The 14,910-nt window shown below is 48.0% G+C and overlaps 2 protein-coding genes across 2 annotated transcripts in view; one reads left to right on the forward strand and one right to left on the reverse strand.

Moving 5' to 3' along the window:
- The window catches only part of RPL28 (ribosomal protein L28), a 95,586-nt gene that overhangs the window by 64,982 nt on the left and 15,694 nt on the right, over positions 1-14,910 (forward strand). The window lies entirely within an intron of this gene.
- Positions 303-12,644, reverse strand: LOC114582423 (germ cell-specific gene 1-like protein). Its single transcript, XM_028703440.2, has 5 exons — positions 8,537-12,644; positions 7,851-7,898; positions 5,494-5,646; positions 3,885-3,996; positions 303-2,522 (listed from the first exon to the last, which is right to left on the reverse strand). The coding sequence occupies exons 1-5, from the start codon at positions 8,844-8,846 to the stop codon at positions 2,174-2,176; spliced, it is 972 nt and encodes a 323-aa protein (XP_028559273.1). The 5' UTR covers positions 8,847-12,644; the 3' UTR covers positions 303-2,173.

The following is a 14,910-nucleotide window of genomic DNA, read 5'->3' on the forward strand; positions in this document are numbered from 1 at the left end:
TATTTATTTATATTTATATTTATATTTATAATTTATATACCACCTTTAATCTTCCAAGCAGCTCAAGGTGGCGTACATGGTTCTTCCTGTCTCCTCCTCACAACAACCCTGTGAGGTAGGCTAGGCCAAGAGGCAGTGACTGGCCCGTGAATTGAGCTTCATGGCTGAGCAGGGATTCTAACCGTCGCCTCCCAAGTCCTCCTTCCCACCTTTGCTGGGCCTAGAAAGCAGGGCTTGGTGCTTGATGAATTTACTCTCCCCTCTTCCCTCCAGCTTTATAAAACGAAGCAGACTGACACTGATTAATCCTTTAATTTATTTAATCAACCAGAAATTAACAACTCTTGATCTTCTCATTCCCCACACGGGGAGATTATATGAAGCAAAGCCGATGAGATAAATCAGGAGAGCTGCAGACGGGTTTTGGGGGGAAGGCATGTGAGGTGGGGACAGGGTTGAGGGGCCATGGCTGCCATCGGGGGAGGCAGGGCCACGATGCTGAAGGAGCCCAGAGCCTTGAAAAGGAGCCATAACAGTTCAGTGCCTGGTTGAAATGGGCAATGTGAAAACAGGGCAGGTCAAGACCTATTTTACTACTCAAACACGCCACATACATAAAGACACTTGGGCCTTGCTCGCTGACATCCCCTCAGGATGTTGGGGAGGCTATCAGAGTTGTTAGGGCTCTTTCACAACAGAGAAAGCTGGGGTTTAGTGTATAGGTGTGCTCCACGCCTTGGTTATTGGGGAAAAGTCTGAAGTCTTTATGACACTAGCTCAAAACACCTCCTAAGAGCAGTGAGAGAATAAGCTACATGCACCACAGAACAGGGAGCTGCAGGAGTTTCTGCTGACCCTGGGATTTGTAGATAGGAATATTTGATGGGAATGAAGGAGAGTGGGAATTTTCCCTCTCAAGAATGAAACACGAACTGAAGCAGCCCGGTATCTACCTTTGCGAAGTGCAAGCTGACTAATATACTAGTAACCTTGTTTACAGACAGGACCTATGCAGGATTAGTGAGGAACAAGTCCAATATGCACCGCAAACAGCCTTGGATAAATAAATGGTTATATACAGCCCTTGGTGTCAACTGACAGTGGATACACACGATTCTACTGCAGCCGCAAGCAGAAGGCAATCCTATTGGTTTCTACTGACATAAGCAGGTGCCGCAGCACCTAAATAACAAGGCCGAAAGTTTGTCACAGTGGCTATTTCCTAACTAGCCACAGCCCTCACAGAACATGCCAGAAAGCATAAGAGGGCCTCGAAATTCAAGGAGTCACAGTGGGATTGGGCCAAGATCTCCTGCCACACTCCCCACGAGCAACTGCAATGCACAATCTGAGAGGTATCCCCCATGATCTGTGGCCATATGCCAGAGGCATGTCGGCGCCTAAAGAAGAAAACATCCGAACAGCATTAATGGAATAAAATCGGGACACACAATCCTCTGGGATTTTGTCATTGGGCAAAGTGAGGCAGCCGCCTCGGGCAGCTGATTCTGAGAGGTAAAGAGACAGGCCTCTTCGTGATCCCTGAAGTTGCCTTCCTCAGGTGCCGTGGCGGACGCTGCCCCTCAGTTTTTAAGAATGATTCAAATGCCAGTGTATTGGCGGGGACAATCTTGTCCTTTGCCTTAGAGGGAAAAATCTCAAGGCCAGCTCTTAGTGTTGCCTTGCTGAACCGAAGGAGAGCTCCACAAGAACGCAATAATATCATTTCACGGCTTCCATTTATCCCTGTGAGGTTCCTGCACAACAGCTTCCTAATACATTTCGCCCTCTGGGTTTGACCTGCCCACCTCCCACTCTACCGCCCCAAACTCAACACATGAGGCAGCTGCCTCCTCTTGCCTCCTGGTAGGGCTGCCAAAATAATAATAATGATGTCTTCTTCGCCCCACCCCCCAAAAAGTAACTGCTTGTACAGTTTGAAATGGGCCTGATCCATAGGTCTGCTCTCGCCCTTTTACCCAACCTAAAAGTCATGGCAACCTCAAAGAACCAATTTTTTCACGGGTTGTGAAATGGCCATAGGTTGCCTAAGCAGAGGGAAGGGCATATTTGTGATGGGACAAACGGTTGGATGGATGGGTGAGCAAATGGAAGAGAAGGGATGTGATGGTGGGGGGTCTTGTTCTCCACCCAACATCCTCTCTCTCTCTCTCTAGCATGGCTCCCCGTCATCCTCGTCACCAGCATCTCCACTGTGACCTCCTGCGAGCCCAGCATACCCTCCTGCGTAGGCCTTGCGCCCAATGCCTGGAGCCATTGGGCCCGGAGGGCTAGGGGAGAAGTCTAGAGAGTCACTAACGCTGAAGATATATTTATCCCAGAGGAAGCGTTCGAGGTCAGGGGCCAGAGCGGGCGAGCCGGGACCTCTGCTGCTCCCCATCGACGCCGTGTGCTTCTCAAAAATCCGCCGGCGGTACTTGAATTCCAGGATGGTCTTGGTGTAGGTATTGAGGGTCAGCACAGAGGCTGACATGCAAAGGGTGAACGAGAGCCAGGCCATGCTGTGGGAGAGAAATTGGGGAGGGGGCACAAAGGGATGGGTCTCAAGGTCATTCTTGCACTGCCAAATCTATCCAGTTCCCCCATGATAACTGCCTTCCCAAAACTCCTTTTCCATATATTCATCGGTTCTGACACAATTCTTCACCCATTCATGTCACGCAGCCTTTCTCAACCTTTGGGTCCCCAGATGTTGTCAAACTACAACTCCCATCACCCCTAGCTAGCAAGGCCAGAGCTCAGGGATGATGGGAGTTGTAGTTCAACAACATCTGGGGACCCACAGGTTGAGAACCGCTGAAAGGTAAAAGCAAAAAAAAAAAAAGGTATCCATTCATGTACCGCTCCTTCTGTTGGTGTCTAGATAGCAGGAAGAGGACCAGCCTAGATCAAACAATAAATGAGATGTTATGGGCTGCCGTCCCATAGTCAGTGTGTTCAGTGCTTCCGAACCCTCTCTTCTTCACCCTCACAGAAACCTTTTGACATCAACAATCCAACTAGCCAAATACAATTAGGTATTGCCAAACCATGGGTTTTTGTTCCATAGGCTTCCTTTGCTTATGATGTTGGACACCAGATGGGGAAACAGAGGCTGAAAGGTTTGCTCCAAAGAGCTGAGCTAAAACAAAATTGGGGTGGGAGGAGGGAGTGTCAAATAAATGATTTGAATTTGGGTTTGCTTGCAAAAATGCAAATGTAACAAATTTAGGGGTTTTAGCGGGGCAGGGGACAAAATGGAAATTGGGCACATTGCTACTATATAGCATGGGATGGTGTTATAAATAAGGGAGATTCAGCCTTGGATTCCATGCTGGGTGACCCCCCCAAGCAGCTGCCATAAAAAATCTGAAAAATCTGAAAAATCCCAGAATGAAGAGGCAGAAGGAGCAGTATTACTACTGGTTGGGGCATGTGTCATGTTGAGCCCCAAGTCCCAACCAGCAAGCAAGAAGTAGCAGAACTGCATAATCACCCTAATATGAATGGAACCCCGAACACAGGTTCTCAGGTCTAATGCTTTCAGTCACAATAATTTACTGTCCACTCATCCAGTAACTTCTCCCATCTTACATTTCTTCTCTTCCACCTTTGTCCATCATTCTGTCTCTCTTTCTCCCCTCTTTCCACTTCCTTTCCCATAACCTCTCCTCCTCCTTTCATCTTTGGACAGAGCAACAACTCACTTTCAAATGCCAACACCCAAAGTGGCTGGATGCAAAAGGAAAGGGGGCTCCTGCACCTTTAAGCTACAGCTGCTGAAATTCCTGCTGCTATGCTTTAATTAAAGGTGTAGGAGCCCTGTCCTAGGTTGCATTTACCCTACCCACACCCCACTCCTCTCCCATGCTGGCTTTACTCACCCAAATGACCAGCCATAATACCATGTCTGAGGTCTCCAGTCTTTTGGTCCCAGGTTCACAGCCACCTGAAAGACGGTCATGTACATCATATGGGCTACCATGCCCAGGAGCCCTGTTGGGAAGGGGTGGTCAGAAAGATACTCAGAATATGCCCAGCCACAGTGCTCTTACTTCCCTTGGGTACCACTTTCTGAGGTCTGAGCTAAATACGAGCAGAGCCATGGCGGTTCAACAGAAAGCAAGTTTGACAGACTTGGGAGATTTCACTTACAAGTGTAAGGCTGTACATTTCAGAATCCTGGTGTCTGCTGCCTCGGGCAGTCACCACACTTTGCCTAATAGTAGGGCCGGCCAATCCCTGAAATGCTGTTTTCCTTTGCTTAGGAAATTGCATCCTTGAGAAAACACTCAAACTTGAGATTCCATCCCTACTTGAAAGCTTAAAGTTGTACATTCTAGGGAAAGCTATACCAAGCTATATCCTGCTGAATGCATGAACTGACAGGCATTTGTGGCCTGGCTTAGCTCATGGCTTCAGTATTTCACTGTATCGTTTGCCTCTAGCAATGGACACACGCTATTGATCACATGCTGGGAAATGAGGCCAGCTACCTCGGATTACCCTTTACAAAGCTGGCAGAGTGCCTTGCTGGGCACCGCATATGAATAAGAAATGTTGTGGTGGTTTTAATTTATATCCCATCCTTCCTCCCAAAAGAGCCCAGGGTACCAAACAGTCTTTCGGCCAGTGATCTCAGGGTTGCCAGGAAGCGTACCTTTCAGCTATCAAATGTTTGTGTATACAGGAATGTTTTAAAATTCCTCCTGAAACTCAACAATGAGGGAGAAAGACACAAACTCAACAACGGTGGAGGGCACCACCACTGAGAAGGCCCTGTCATGGACAAGCATCAACCAGGCAGTGGCCAGTGCTTGCACCACCAAGCATGTGCAGTAACCTTCTCAGGGGGGGGGGGGAGACACATTACACACAAATGGGTATAAATAAACTACAACAGTTTGGGGTTGCAGGGTTTTGTTGTCATTTTGGGGGCTTCAACCTTTGCCTGCCAGCTGTTTCCCCACTCAAAATCACTCCCCAAATACTTTTCATTTAAAAAGAGAGACTTCCTTACACACATTTAGATATAATGTGAGCATGATACAGGAATGACTGGACCATGATCTCAAGTACTATATGGATGGGGTTAGGGTCAGTGGTGAAAGTCCATACAAAATGAGAGAATCGGAGAGTCAGGGACGGAGATCTTTAAAGCGTTAAAATCAGGATGTGGAAAATATGGAAACAACGAGGAGAGTCAGGACTGAGATTTGGAGATATGCTTCAGAGGTCCAGACTATTGGGAGCCCTGAAAAATCAACAATTATCATTTGGATTATAATTTGGTCTTTTTTATTTTAGTTTTTTATTTTAATTGGATTATGATTGGATATATTAATTGGATGTTTTTTATTGAAAAATTAATAAAAATGATTAAAAAAGAAAAAAGAAAGTCCATACTAAATGAGTGTTAGGTCTGAGTGCTGTGTGTGGATACCTAGTGGGAAGAGTAGCTGACTACTGGAGGTGCAGAGTAGATAGAGATACCTGAGAGAACAGTGATCACAGCCGCAAAAGCATTGATCTTGAGCCCATCAATGAAGTTGGCATAGTAGACGGCATCCAAACACATCAATAGGAACCCCACAGTCAACAGGATAATATAAAGGAATTCGGAGGCAACGGAGAGCCACAGCACCCCTGGAAAGCAACATGGGTGGTGAGTGGGAGATTATAAACAAGCTATATGTCTCACAGGACACGGGTGGCGCTCTGGGTTAAACCACAGAACCTAGGACTTGCCGATCAGAAGGTCGGCGGTTTGAATCCCCGCGACGGGGTGAGCTCCCGTTGTTCGGTCCCAGCTCCTGCCAACCTAGCAGTTTGAAAGCACGTCAAAGTGCAAGTAGATAAATAGGTACCGCTCCGGCGGGAAGGTAAGTGGCGTTTCCATGCGCTGCTCTGGTTTGCCAGAAGTGGTTTAGTCATGACCTGGAAGCTGTACGCCGGCTCCCTTGGCCAGTAAAGCGAGATGAGCACCGCAACCCCAGAGTAGGCCACGACTGGACCTAATGGTCAGGGGTCCCTTTACCTTTACATGTTCCACAGAGTCTGGGGAAGGGCCATAGCTCAGTGGTAGAGCACCTGTTCCCCATGCAGAAGGTCCCAGGTTCAAGCCCCAGCATCTCCAGGTAGGGCCACTGCCAGTTAGGGTACACAAAACTGAACTGGACAGACCAGCAGCTTAACTCAGCATAAGGGCTTTCCTGCTTTTTCCAGGCACAGGCCTGGGCTTTAAAGCTCCATGTCAAAGCACTCTTGCTTTCGTCCTGGAGCTTTCCCTGTGAAAACCTGCTCAACGAACGGCAGCAGCACCCTAAATTCCTGTTTATAACACATGTGATGTTTTTAACATGTTGATAACACATGGCAAGCCTTTGGGATGGAGTTAACTCTACAGTGAATCGGTTCATACATAATAAATAACTAAGGAGGAAAAAATAATGCTCAGCCTCATTACTTTGTTCGGCAGTAATGAGTATCACAGTGACCTGTTTTGTAGGCACATTTAAACTGCGGACTTCAATTGATTTCATAGTCGTTCCTTCTCCCCACTAAATCGTGGAAGCTGTAGTTTGGGGATAGAGGAAGATCTCTAACAGAATCCTCACCAACTAGATTCCCAAGATTGTTTGGTGTGGGGGACACATGGCGGTTGGTATAAAGCCAACTTTTGTAGCTGGGATGTAGAAGAGAAGAGGAACAAGAGGAACACAGAAAACTGCCTTATACTGAATCAGACTTGTTGGTCCATCCAGGCCAGTATTGTTTACACAGATTGGCAGTAGCTATGCAGGGCTTCCCAGCCCCACCTGGGGACACCAGGGATTGAACCTGTGGCATTCTGCTCCATGGATGCTCTACCACTGAGCTGTACTCCTTCCCTGTGAATTAAAGGGCTGTGGAACACTGCATATTAATTAGAAGTATGGTAAACGGAGAGCAGGGGTTGGGTTTCCTATTTGTCATTGAAATTAATGTAAAATATTCAATGCTGGAGTAAAACGTTCATGCACAACAAATAGGTCCAATGCAAGCATTTAGCATTAAGCACATATTCCAAAACTGCAAACTGGTTGCCAATATTGTAAGATCTTTTAAAGATGTCATCCTTTGCTCCAGTACTGTAGGGTATGGTGAAAGTTATGCCCATGTCATTATGATGACCTAAGTGGCCCCCTGCCGTATCTGGAGTATAGGATTGTTCGGTCTGAGTTATTAATTTCAATAACTTAATTAGCTCCCAGGCTTTAAATAACACTCCCGTGTCAAAGGTTCCATCTGTGATTTCCGAGTGTTTGTGAAACATACATCTAGCAGCGGGCAACAGATGCAATACTACATCATTATATTTTATAGGCACTATGGGATGCACATAATTTAAAATAAATAATAGGAGGTCCAGAGTGCTGACTACCAATGTCCAGAATGTTTCTGCCCTATACATTTCCACTATGGTGGTGGGGTTTTATTTGGGGTGTGTGTCAAATTTTATTACAAAAGCCAGTCATTTCCAGGAAGTGGGTAGCTCTGTGCTGTACATAAGTTTAGCCCTCTCCTCTTAGGGAAGGTTCAGAGCTGGCAGCCATCTCTGCTTCTTGTAGAAGCGATTTCCATAGTTTAACTATGCCCTGTGTGAAGAAACACTTCAGTTAAACTATGGCATCCGCTCCCACAAGAGGAGGCAGGAACGGCCACCATCTTGGACGTCTGGAGCAGACAGGACTCAGTCGGATGAGCCACTGGTATGTCTCAACATAAAACAGCATTATTAATTCTGCCATTTCCCGTTTCTGTTTGCACCCTTAAACAAGATGGCCTGTTTTGCCCTCCCCAAATCTCACCTTTCTCCGACTCGGGGGGCAGCTCAATGAAGCTCCGGCACTTCTCCTCTGAAAAGGAGGAACAATGGAAGAAGACGCCGTCAGTTTATCCAAAGGCTGGTGCTGATCGCGACAATTATGTCATTCTTCTGTTGGTCAAGATTTCCGTCTCCCCTCGCAGCGAAAGACGGCTTCCCACAATTTACTCCCCATCCAGGCTTGGAACGCACTTGTCTTTTAAACTGCAGGTGGCTTCATTTGAGCCAGGATGCAGCCCCAGGACCCGAGGGCGGGGAGGTGAGTAGGACAAACCCAACTACATATGGGGTGGATCCACATCTACACCACTATTTTAAAGCACATTTCCCCTACAAAGAATCCACAGAGCTACAGTGCCAAGTGTCCTCAGCAAACTACAGTTCCCAGGATTCTTCAGGGGAAGCTGTGCGCTATAACTGCATGGTGTGCAGGTGGCCTGTTATGCATGACCACTGGCCCTAGATCACAAGAGGTGGAGACCTCATCTCATTCTGCTCCTCTACTGCCCTTTGACAGCCACCTTCCACATCCCCACCTCCAGCCCCCTAACACTCTTCCCCTTTCCCTCTCTTGTCTATCTTACAGGAGAGGGGCTTGTGACCTAGCTGTCAAACTAATAACAGCCGCCATGGAATCTGCTTCATCTGAGATGTCGGCTGGTTTCGTACCTCCGTGATGCTCCTCACACGAGAGCCAGAAGCCCGTGTGGAAATACCGGAAAGCGTACTTGTCTTCACCCGTTTCCCAGATGTACTGGACGACGTGGGGGTCCATGGTCACGTTCCCATCCATCGTCTCGTTGCTGTTGATGGGCACGCAGTTCCCCTTCTTGACGGCCGAGAGGCAGGGGGGCTTAACCACCTTGTGGGTCCCCTCACACCAATAGCTGGTGCAGAAGGCCGAAACCGAAAAGCAGAGGGCCAAAGAGTTGAGGCCCAAGGAGAGCATTGAGCGGGACCTTCGGCTCAGTTTAATCATCGTCCCTGTTTTCCCAAGAGATGAGAGGATCTGTCTGTTTTGCTGCCCGAAGTCGCACCGAAATAATTCAAATTCGCTCACAATTCCCAGAAAACTATGTTCTACTGTTGGATAAATCTGCTGGTTCCTTGTTTCAGTGGAGAGAAGCCAATTCTCAACAAACCTCCGTTTACAGAGAATGCCTCACTTTTGATCATGATTTTCTCTTCCTTATTCGTATGCTGTGGCCCATCCAATATGCCCACTATGAAGCAGTACACCACAAAATGGTATAATCATAATTTGAACTCAGCCTGGGGTTCTGTTCTTATTAGGGACTAGTTACTTGAGGAGTGCTTAAGAGCCAGGCGGGTGCTGGCACCCAAGATACCTAAGGTCTCAGAAAGAAATTAGTTTGAACTAATGAACACAGAAGGAGATAGGCAGCATGATTCCTACCTAGACCTTCCAGATTTTGATTAATGATCTGTGTATAAAGTAATTATTAGCAGGTTACCTAGTTTATGCTAAGTACTTTAAAAAGAACTTTAAAACACACACATACTTTCCCCCACTGCTAACCTTCCCCCTTTTTATAGCTATATTAATTAATTATTAACAACACCCATTCAAAGTCTTGTTAAAAAGCTGTTGTAGGCCATTGCCCCGATTAATCAATCTTCCAAATTAAAATCTTAAATCCCTTAAGGTTTGGTTTGGTTTTTTAAAGTGATGGGTTTGAAGTCAATGCAAAAAGTCTTTTAGAGTCCACAAAGAATTGCAAACCATCTCGGATTTTCCCCTCACATGTCCTTGACTAACAAAGTCTCTTCCAGAGTGGAAATAGTCTAAACTTTAGTCTAATTGCTGCAGTCTAAATGCTGCACAGTAGCCCTTCTGAAATAGTTTTAAAGAGTGAAAACCTCCCCATTAGAGTTGGGGTGTCAAGAAATGTGGACGCCCAGCTTCCCCCTTTTCTAGCAGCTCAGAGGGGACTGTATAAACAACTCTACAGTTTGTCACGAGGCATGAAGTGATTTAAGGTTTGCCAGTTCTGCTTGTCTGCTAAGAGGGGAAAGCTCTGTGAGCTTTCAAAGGCCTCGTCCACCCCTCAAATTCAAGCCCCTGAGAAGGGGGAAAGGAGTGGAAAACCCAGCCTGCAACCCTGACTCCCCAAAATGACTTACTACTAGCAAGTTCCGTTGTCTCGAGCAACCCCTCTTTTCCCTCTAGATTGGTACCCCCAGTGGTGTTTTTGGGAGTAGCCAGATTAAGGTGCAGTCTTCACAACCCACAATGCCCGTCACTTGTGGTGAAGAGGCAATGCATAGAGTTCTAGGTTCTGCTCACTCAAAAATCCAACTAGCCCTCTGAAATGCCCCTTATTTTTCATTAAGATCACTCCTGTTAAGAGTTTCCTTCTGGCCCTCCAATTCTGTTAGAAACTGTCTTCAGATACGGCCTGTCTGTCTCTGCCCCCTATGCCCAGTCAGTCAGCTGTGTCCTTTTGGGATCAGACGGCTCCAAGGGCTTTTTGTTCGTCCTCCTTTAAGAATTATATTCTAATCCACTTTCCCTCAGGCACGAAGGAATCCAATCTCTTCCCTTCTGTCCTGACTCCATCGCCGCTTTCCTTCAAAAATATCCTCCAATTCACGCTTGCAAGTTTGCAGGGTGATTATTGTTCAAATACACACTACAATTGCAAGAAGACGCAAGTTTGCCATGCCGATTCTCTTCAGGGTCTTGAGATCTGCCTGGCCAAACAGTTGCCTGGAAAGGGATGATAAAAACCCAAAGTTTGTGCAAAGCTGAAGAATAACAGGCTGAGAAAAGAAAAGGAAGAGAGAAAAGGTTCTTTCTGGAGGTACTTTTGTCAAAGTTGTCTGGTGAATCTCAACCCCTGCGAAAGCAGCAGTGGGTTCAAATGGAACAGGGCCTTTCAGTCTGTCACTTGATGGAGTTGAAAAAGTAGGTTCTGGGGAAAGCTCAAAATGCCATCCGGCAGCAACAGAAGGAGACAGTGTCCACTTCAGTTCCAAATCACCCAAGTGGAAGAAAAGACCTGATGTGCAACACCCAAATATTTTGATCCTCTTTCTTCCCCCAGAATAGGCTGCCAAACCGATTCAAAAGAACATCGTTCATGAAGAAGGTTTCGCTGGCATAAGGTTGTTGTCCCGAGTCCTTCAGCTGAGCTGGTGGCTGGAGATCAACCCCCAAACATCGGATTTGGGGCCCACACTTGCACGGTCATTGGAGAGAAGGTCTGGAGTTCTTTCCTCAGCAAAGCAACAGCACCCAGCGCATGTCCACCCCAAAGGTTTCAAAGGAGCCAGGGACCCCTCTGCAGGCGAAGGAAAGTGCCGCTCCCAAGGGCGCAGTGTGCAGCTTGTGAGAAAATGCTCCCCAGATGCTGCTCAGAGGGAAGAATCAGGAGGTGCTCTCCAATCCGGCTGTGCAGAGTGGAGAGGTGGCATAAGCAGTGTGATAAATGAGCAAGCGGCGGAGAGCTCCGGCACCCTCCAGCGCGGCACCGTCCCCGGGGGATAGGAATCAGGCGGAGAAGTGCGGTGGCGGCTGATTAAAAAACCTCTTCATTAGTGCCAAGGGGGCACCAGTGCCAAGTGGTGGGGATTAGCATCTAATAAAGGGGGAGGGCAGGGGGGAAGGAGGGGGAGCATCTCCGCTTTGGTCTTCCCTTTCTGCAATCGCCCGGCTGCCAGGAGGAGAGGATGAGAAATTGGATGTGGAGATGAAGGAGCAGCTGGGGTCAGAGGGGATGGACACGGAGGCAGAGAGAGACAAAGAGGCTGGAAGGCTGACAAGGGCTTGTTGGAGGGGAGAGAGGGGAACGGACGCCAAGAGGAAGGCAAATTGTATGGAGATGGAGGGGGGATAATGGGGCACGGATCGATCAACAGTGGAAGACGTGCACGTTAATGGGTGGATTGATCGATGTCACACACACACACACACACAGAGAGAGAGAGAGAGAGAGAGAGAGAGAGAGAGAGATCATTATTTCAGAAGTGAAATATTCCCCCACAACAAAATCTGGATCTTCAGCACTTGTATGTGTGTATTAATGTATGTAAACAAACAAAACAAATATTGTGGGCAGATGGTACCAAAGAAATGCAAAAAAAGTTCATAGTTGTAGCTTTTCATTAATTTGCTTTTCACTGTCATATTTCACTCCACAGAAAATATCTACTGGCACGGAAGGATTGTGGGCGTGGAGAGGAAGGTGTGGAAGGGTAGAGAAAGACTGGCCAGTGTCCAGGCCAATACAAAGAAATGCTTTATGTTACAGGTGGGTGTAGACGCCGTCTGTCAATATATGAGAGAGAAAGGGGTGTGGATTAGTGAATAGACAGGCAGGAGATACGGCGATCCCGTGGAAAGGGGAAGAGAGAAAGAGAATTCCAGCCTGCCCAGCACATTCTATTTCCCCCTTTGCACGTACAATTCCTGTACGTCTTTGATCCCTGTGTGGCCCCATCTCGCACACCCATCCTGCTGTGTCACCCTGCCCCTGGTTCACAGTCTTTCTATTTGGGACCCTGTGTCTCTTGGGATTAACTCCCAGCTGGCAATAAGGAGATTTTTTGTGTGTCCCTTTCATTAAGAGCAACGCAGAGAATCAAACCACTTGCACCACAGCCGGCACGGACTTAAAACACAGCAAAGTAATTAGGACACAGAGGATCTAGCAGGATGGGCTGGGAGCCAGAACTCCAGTCTCCAGGCTTCTCAGAGAGAGGGGAGGGTTACGCCTGCTGAAATAACAGCAGAAAACAAGCAAAAAACAGGGGTGCGTGGGCTGAGGGCTCCCAAGGTTGTGGTGGGAATAGAATCTAGTCCCAGGATTAGAAGAGGCAGCAATTGGATGACCAGACGGATGCTGTCTTTAATGGTGCTGTGTGAAGAAGGCGTTTCTGTGCGTGTAGCAGGGCTGAGAAACATCTGCAGCGTAAAAAAGCTGCCTTCTAAGAAGCCAGACCATCTACTGTCCAGATACCGCCTGCACTAACTGGCAGCCCCCTCCCCCCAGTGTTTCAGATAGGCATCTACCTGGAGACGCTGCGGACTGGACCAGCGACATTCTGCCTGCAAAGCATGCACTCTGTTATGGCCGCTGGAGACTGGTCCATTAGGGTAACTGGAGCACAGTCCGCCCTCCCCCAGTCAGCCACCAACTTGCAACCAGTTCAGAGGGTAGCACCTGACTCTTAGCTTCCTTCTCTTTAGTGTTGCCCTGGTATGTGCCTATAGGAAGGAGGGTGGGGACAAAAATAGCTGGTTCCCCTTGTCATTGGCTCTAGCTCCCTCTACTGGTTGTCTCCTTGCCTTTCACCCTACCAGTCTCATTGGTTATGACCCTTCCCTGCATGAATTCCCTTTTTTATACAGCTATTTGAAGTTCCTTTGGATTCCTGGGTTGTTGTTGTTTTGAGAGGGAGTTTAAGAGAATAAGGAAAAGCTGGGGGCCAGGAGGACCCTCAAGTTCTCAGGCACCTTATAATTATCGCAGGAAAAGACACTTCCTAACTGTGAACACCAGTGTCTAATGACATTACTAGTTGTGATTTATGGGTCACTCTTCTTCTTGTTCCCTGCCCTGGGCTTTTTGGGGTTCAGCAGGGAGGGAACTGTAGGCATGACCTGCAGAAGCAAACAGTTTTGGGGACAGGTGCCACATGATGGGGGGAAGCCCACCGAATGCCCCACCAGCAGCTTCAGCCTCTCCCCTTTGGAAGGCACAAGTAGTAATCATCTACTATATGTATTTTGGAAAGTTGGTTGTCAGTTCTCTATGCACCTGGGCACATCTTAAGAGACCATAACCAAATCTGGCATGATGGTTGCTGAGATCAATGTCATGGACCAGGGACCCCCCAAACTAAGGCTTGCGGGCCGGATAAGGCCCGAGGGACTCGTTTATCTGGCCCTCGGCAACCCCCGCTGCCTGCTCTTACCGGCACTGCGCTGTGCAGCTGCCCACTTCCGGGTCGGAGGAGCACCGGAAATAGCTTGTGCGCATGCGCAAGCATTATTTCCGGTGCACATCCGGGTTGGGGGAGGCCCATGCCCATGCACACAAGCTATTTCCAGTGCTCCTCTGACCTGGAAGTGCGCCGGAAATAGCATGTGCGCATGCGTATGGGCACGCACTCCCCTGCCCTCCGGCCTGCCACACAATCAGTGCTGGAGACACCAGCCTGAGGCATGGAAAGTTTGCTGCCCCCTGTCATGGACTGACTGGATGCAGAGGAGTGGGGGGAGGCACCCCATGAGAAGAAGGCTCTGTGCCAGCGGATTGGTGGTGGGTCTCGATGCGCGGTCAGAGGAAGAAGAGGGAGCAGACTGGGAGAAGGAGATGTCGGAACTCGGAAGCTGAAGAGGTAACAGGGTTTAGTGGGCAGGAAGAGGCTGTGGCAGAGAGCAGTTCAGAAACAGAGGCGGGTCAGGAGGCAGAGTGCAAGCGGGCAGCTGAAGAAGCCAGGGAATCTTCCTGCTTCTTCTGTGACCAGCTGCTCCCCACCTCTGGTCTCCCAGAACACAGAGGAATGAAGAGGGCAGGGCAAAGAGAGACAAGTCAACAGAGCCTTAGGCTGCTGGGAAGGAATCTGGGGAGGAGTCTTAGAGAGCGGGGTATTTTGTGGTTTTATATCTTGATTTTATTCTGTGAACTGCCCTGAGACCCCCAGGTATATAAATTCAATAAATAATAATAATAATAAGGTGGGGACCTTCAGTCCTCACAACTGCCTCATTGGGGCAAGACCTACTGGGAAGAGTCACTGCAGTCGCTAGGCCTGTGTTGTTTTGGTTTCTTTGAATAAAGAGTTACCGTAGCTTCTCTGACACTGGGGTTTTTATTGCTGACTTGCTCCTGACTCTGGCTCCTGACAATCAAGGCATAGGTCTGGATACAACTGGATGCCATTTTGAATCAAGACAGCAGATTGAACCTTTCGAAATAGCACTTATTTCAGCCACTGGTTTCACAGCGCTGATTTTTGGATTATTAGAATTCCCAAGCAACTTTGGGTATGAGGCTCCTAATCACTAATAAATT

Source organism: Podarcis muralis, chromosome 13 (assembly GCF_964188315.1).
Source record: "Podarcis muralis chromosome 13, rPodMur119.hap1.1, whole genome shotgun sequence".
Lineage (NCBI taxonomy): Eukaryota > Metazoa > Chordata > Lepidosauria > Squamata > Lacertidae > Podarcis > Podarcis muralis.

Coding starts and splice junctions, on each gene's coding strand:
- LOC114582423 (XM_028703440.2), bottom strand. CDS start 8,846: ATGATTAAACTGAGCCGAAGGTCCCGCTCAATGCTCTCCTTGGGCCTC. Junction 3,997..5,493: donor TGTGATCACTGTTCTCTCAG/GTATCTCTATCT, acceptor CCTTCCCAACAG/GGCTCCTGGGCATGGTAGCC. Junction 2,523..3,884: donor TATTATGGCTGGTCATTTGG/GTGAGTAAAGCC, acceptor TCTCTCCCACAG/CATGGCCTGGCTCTCGTTCA.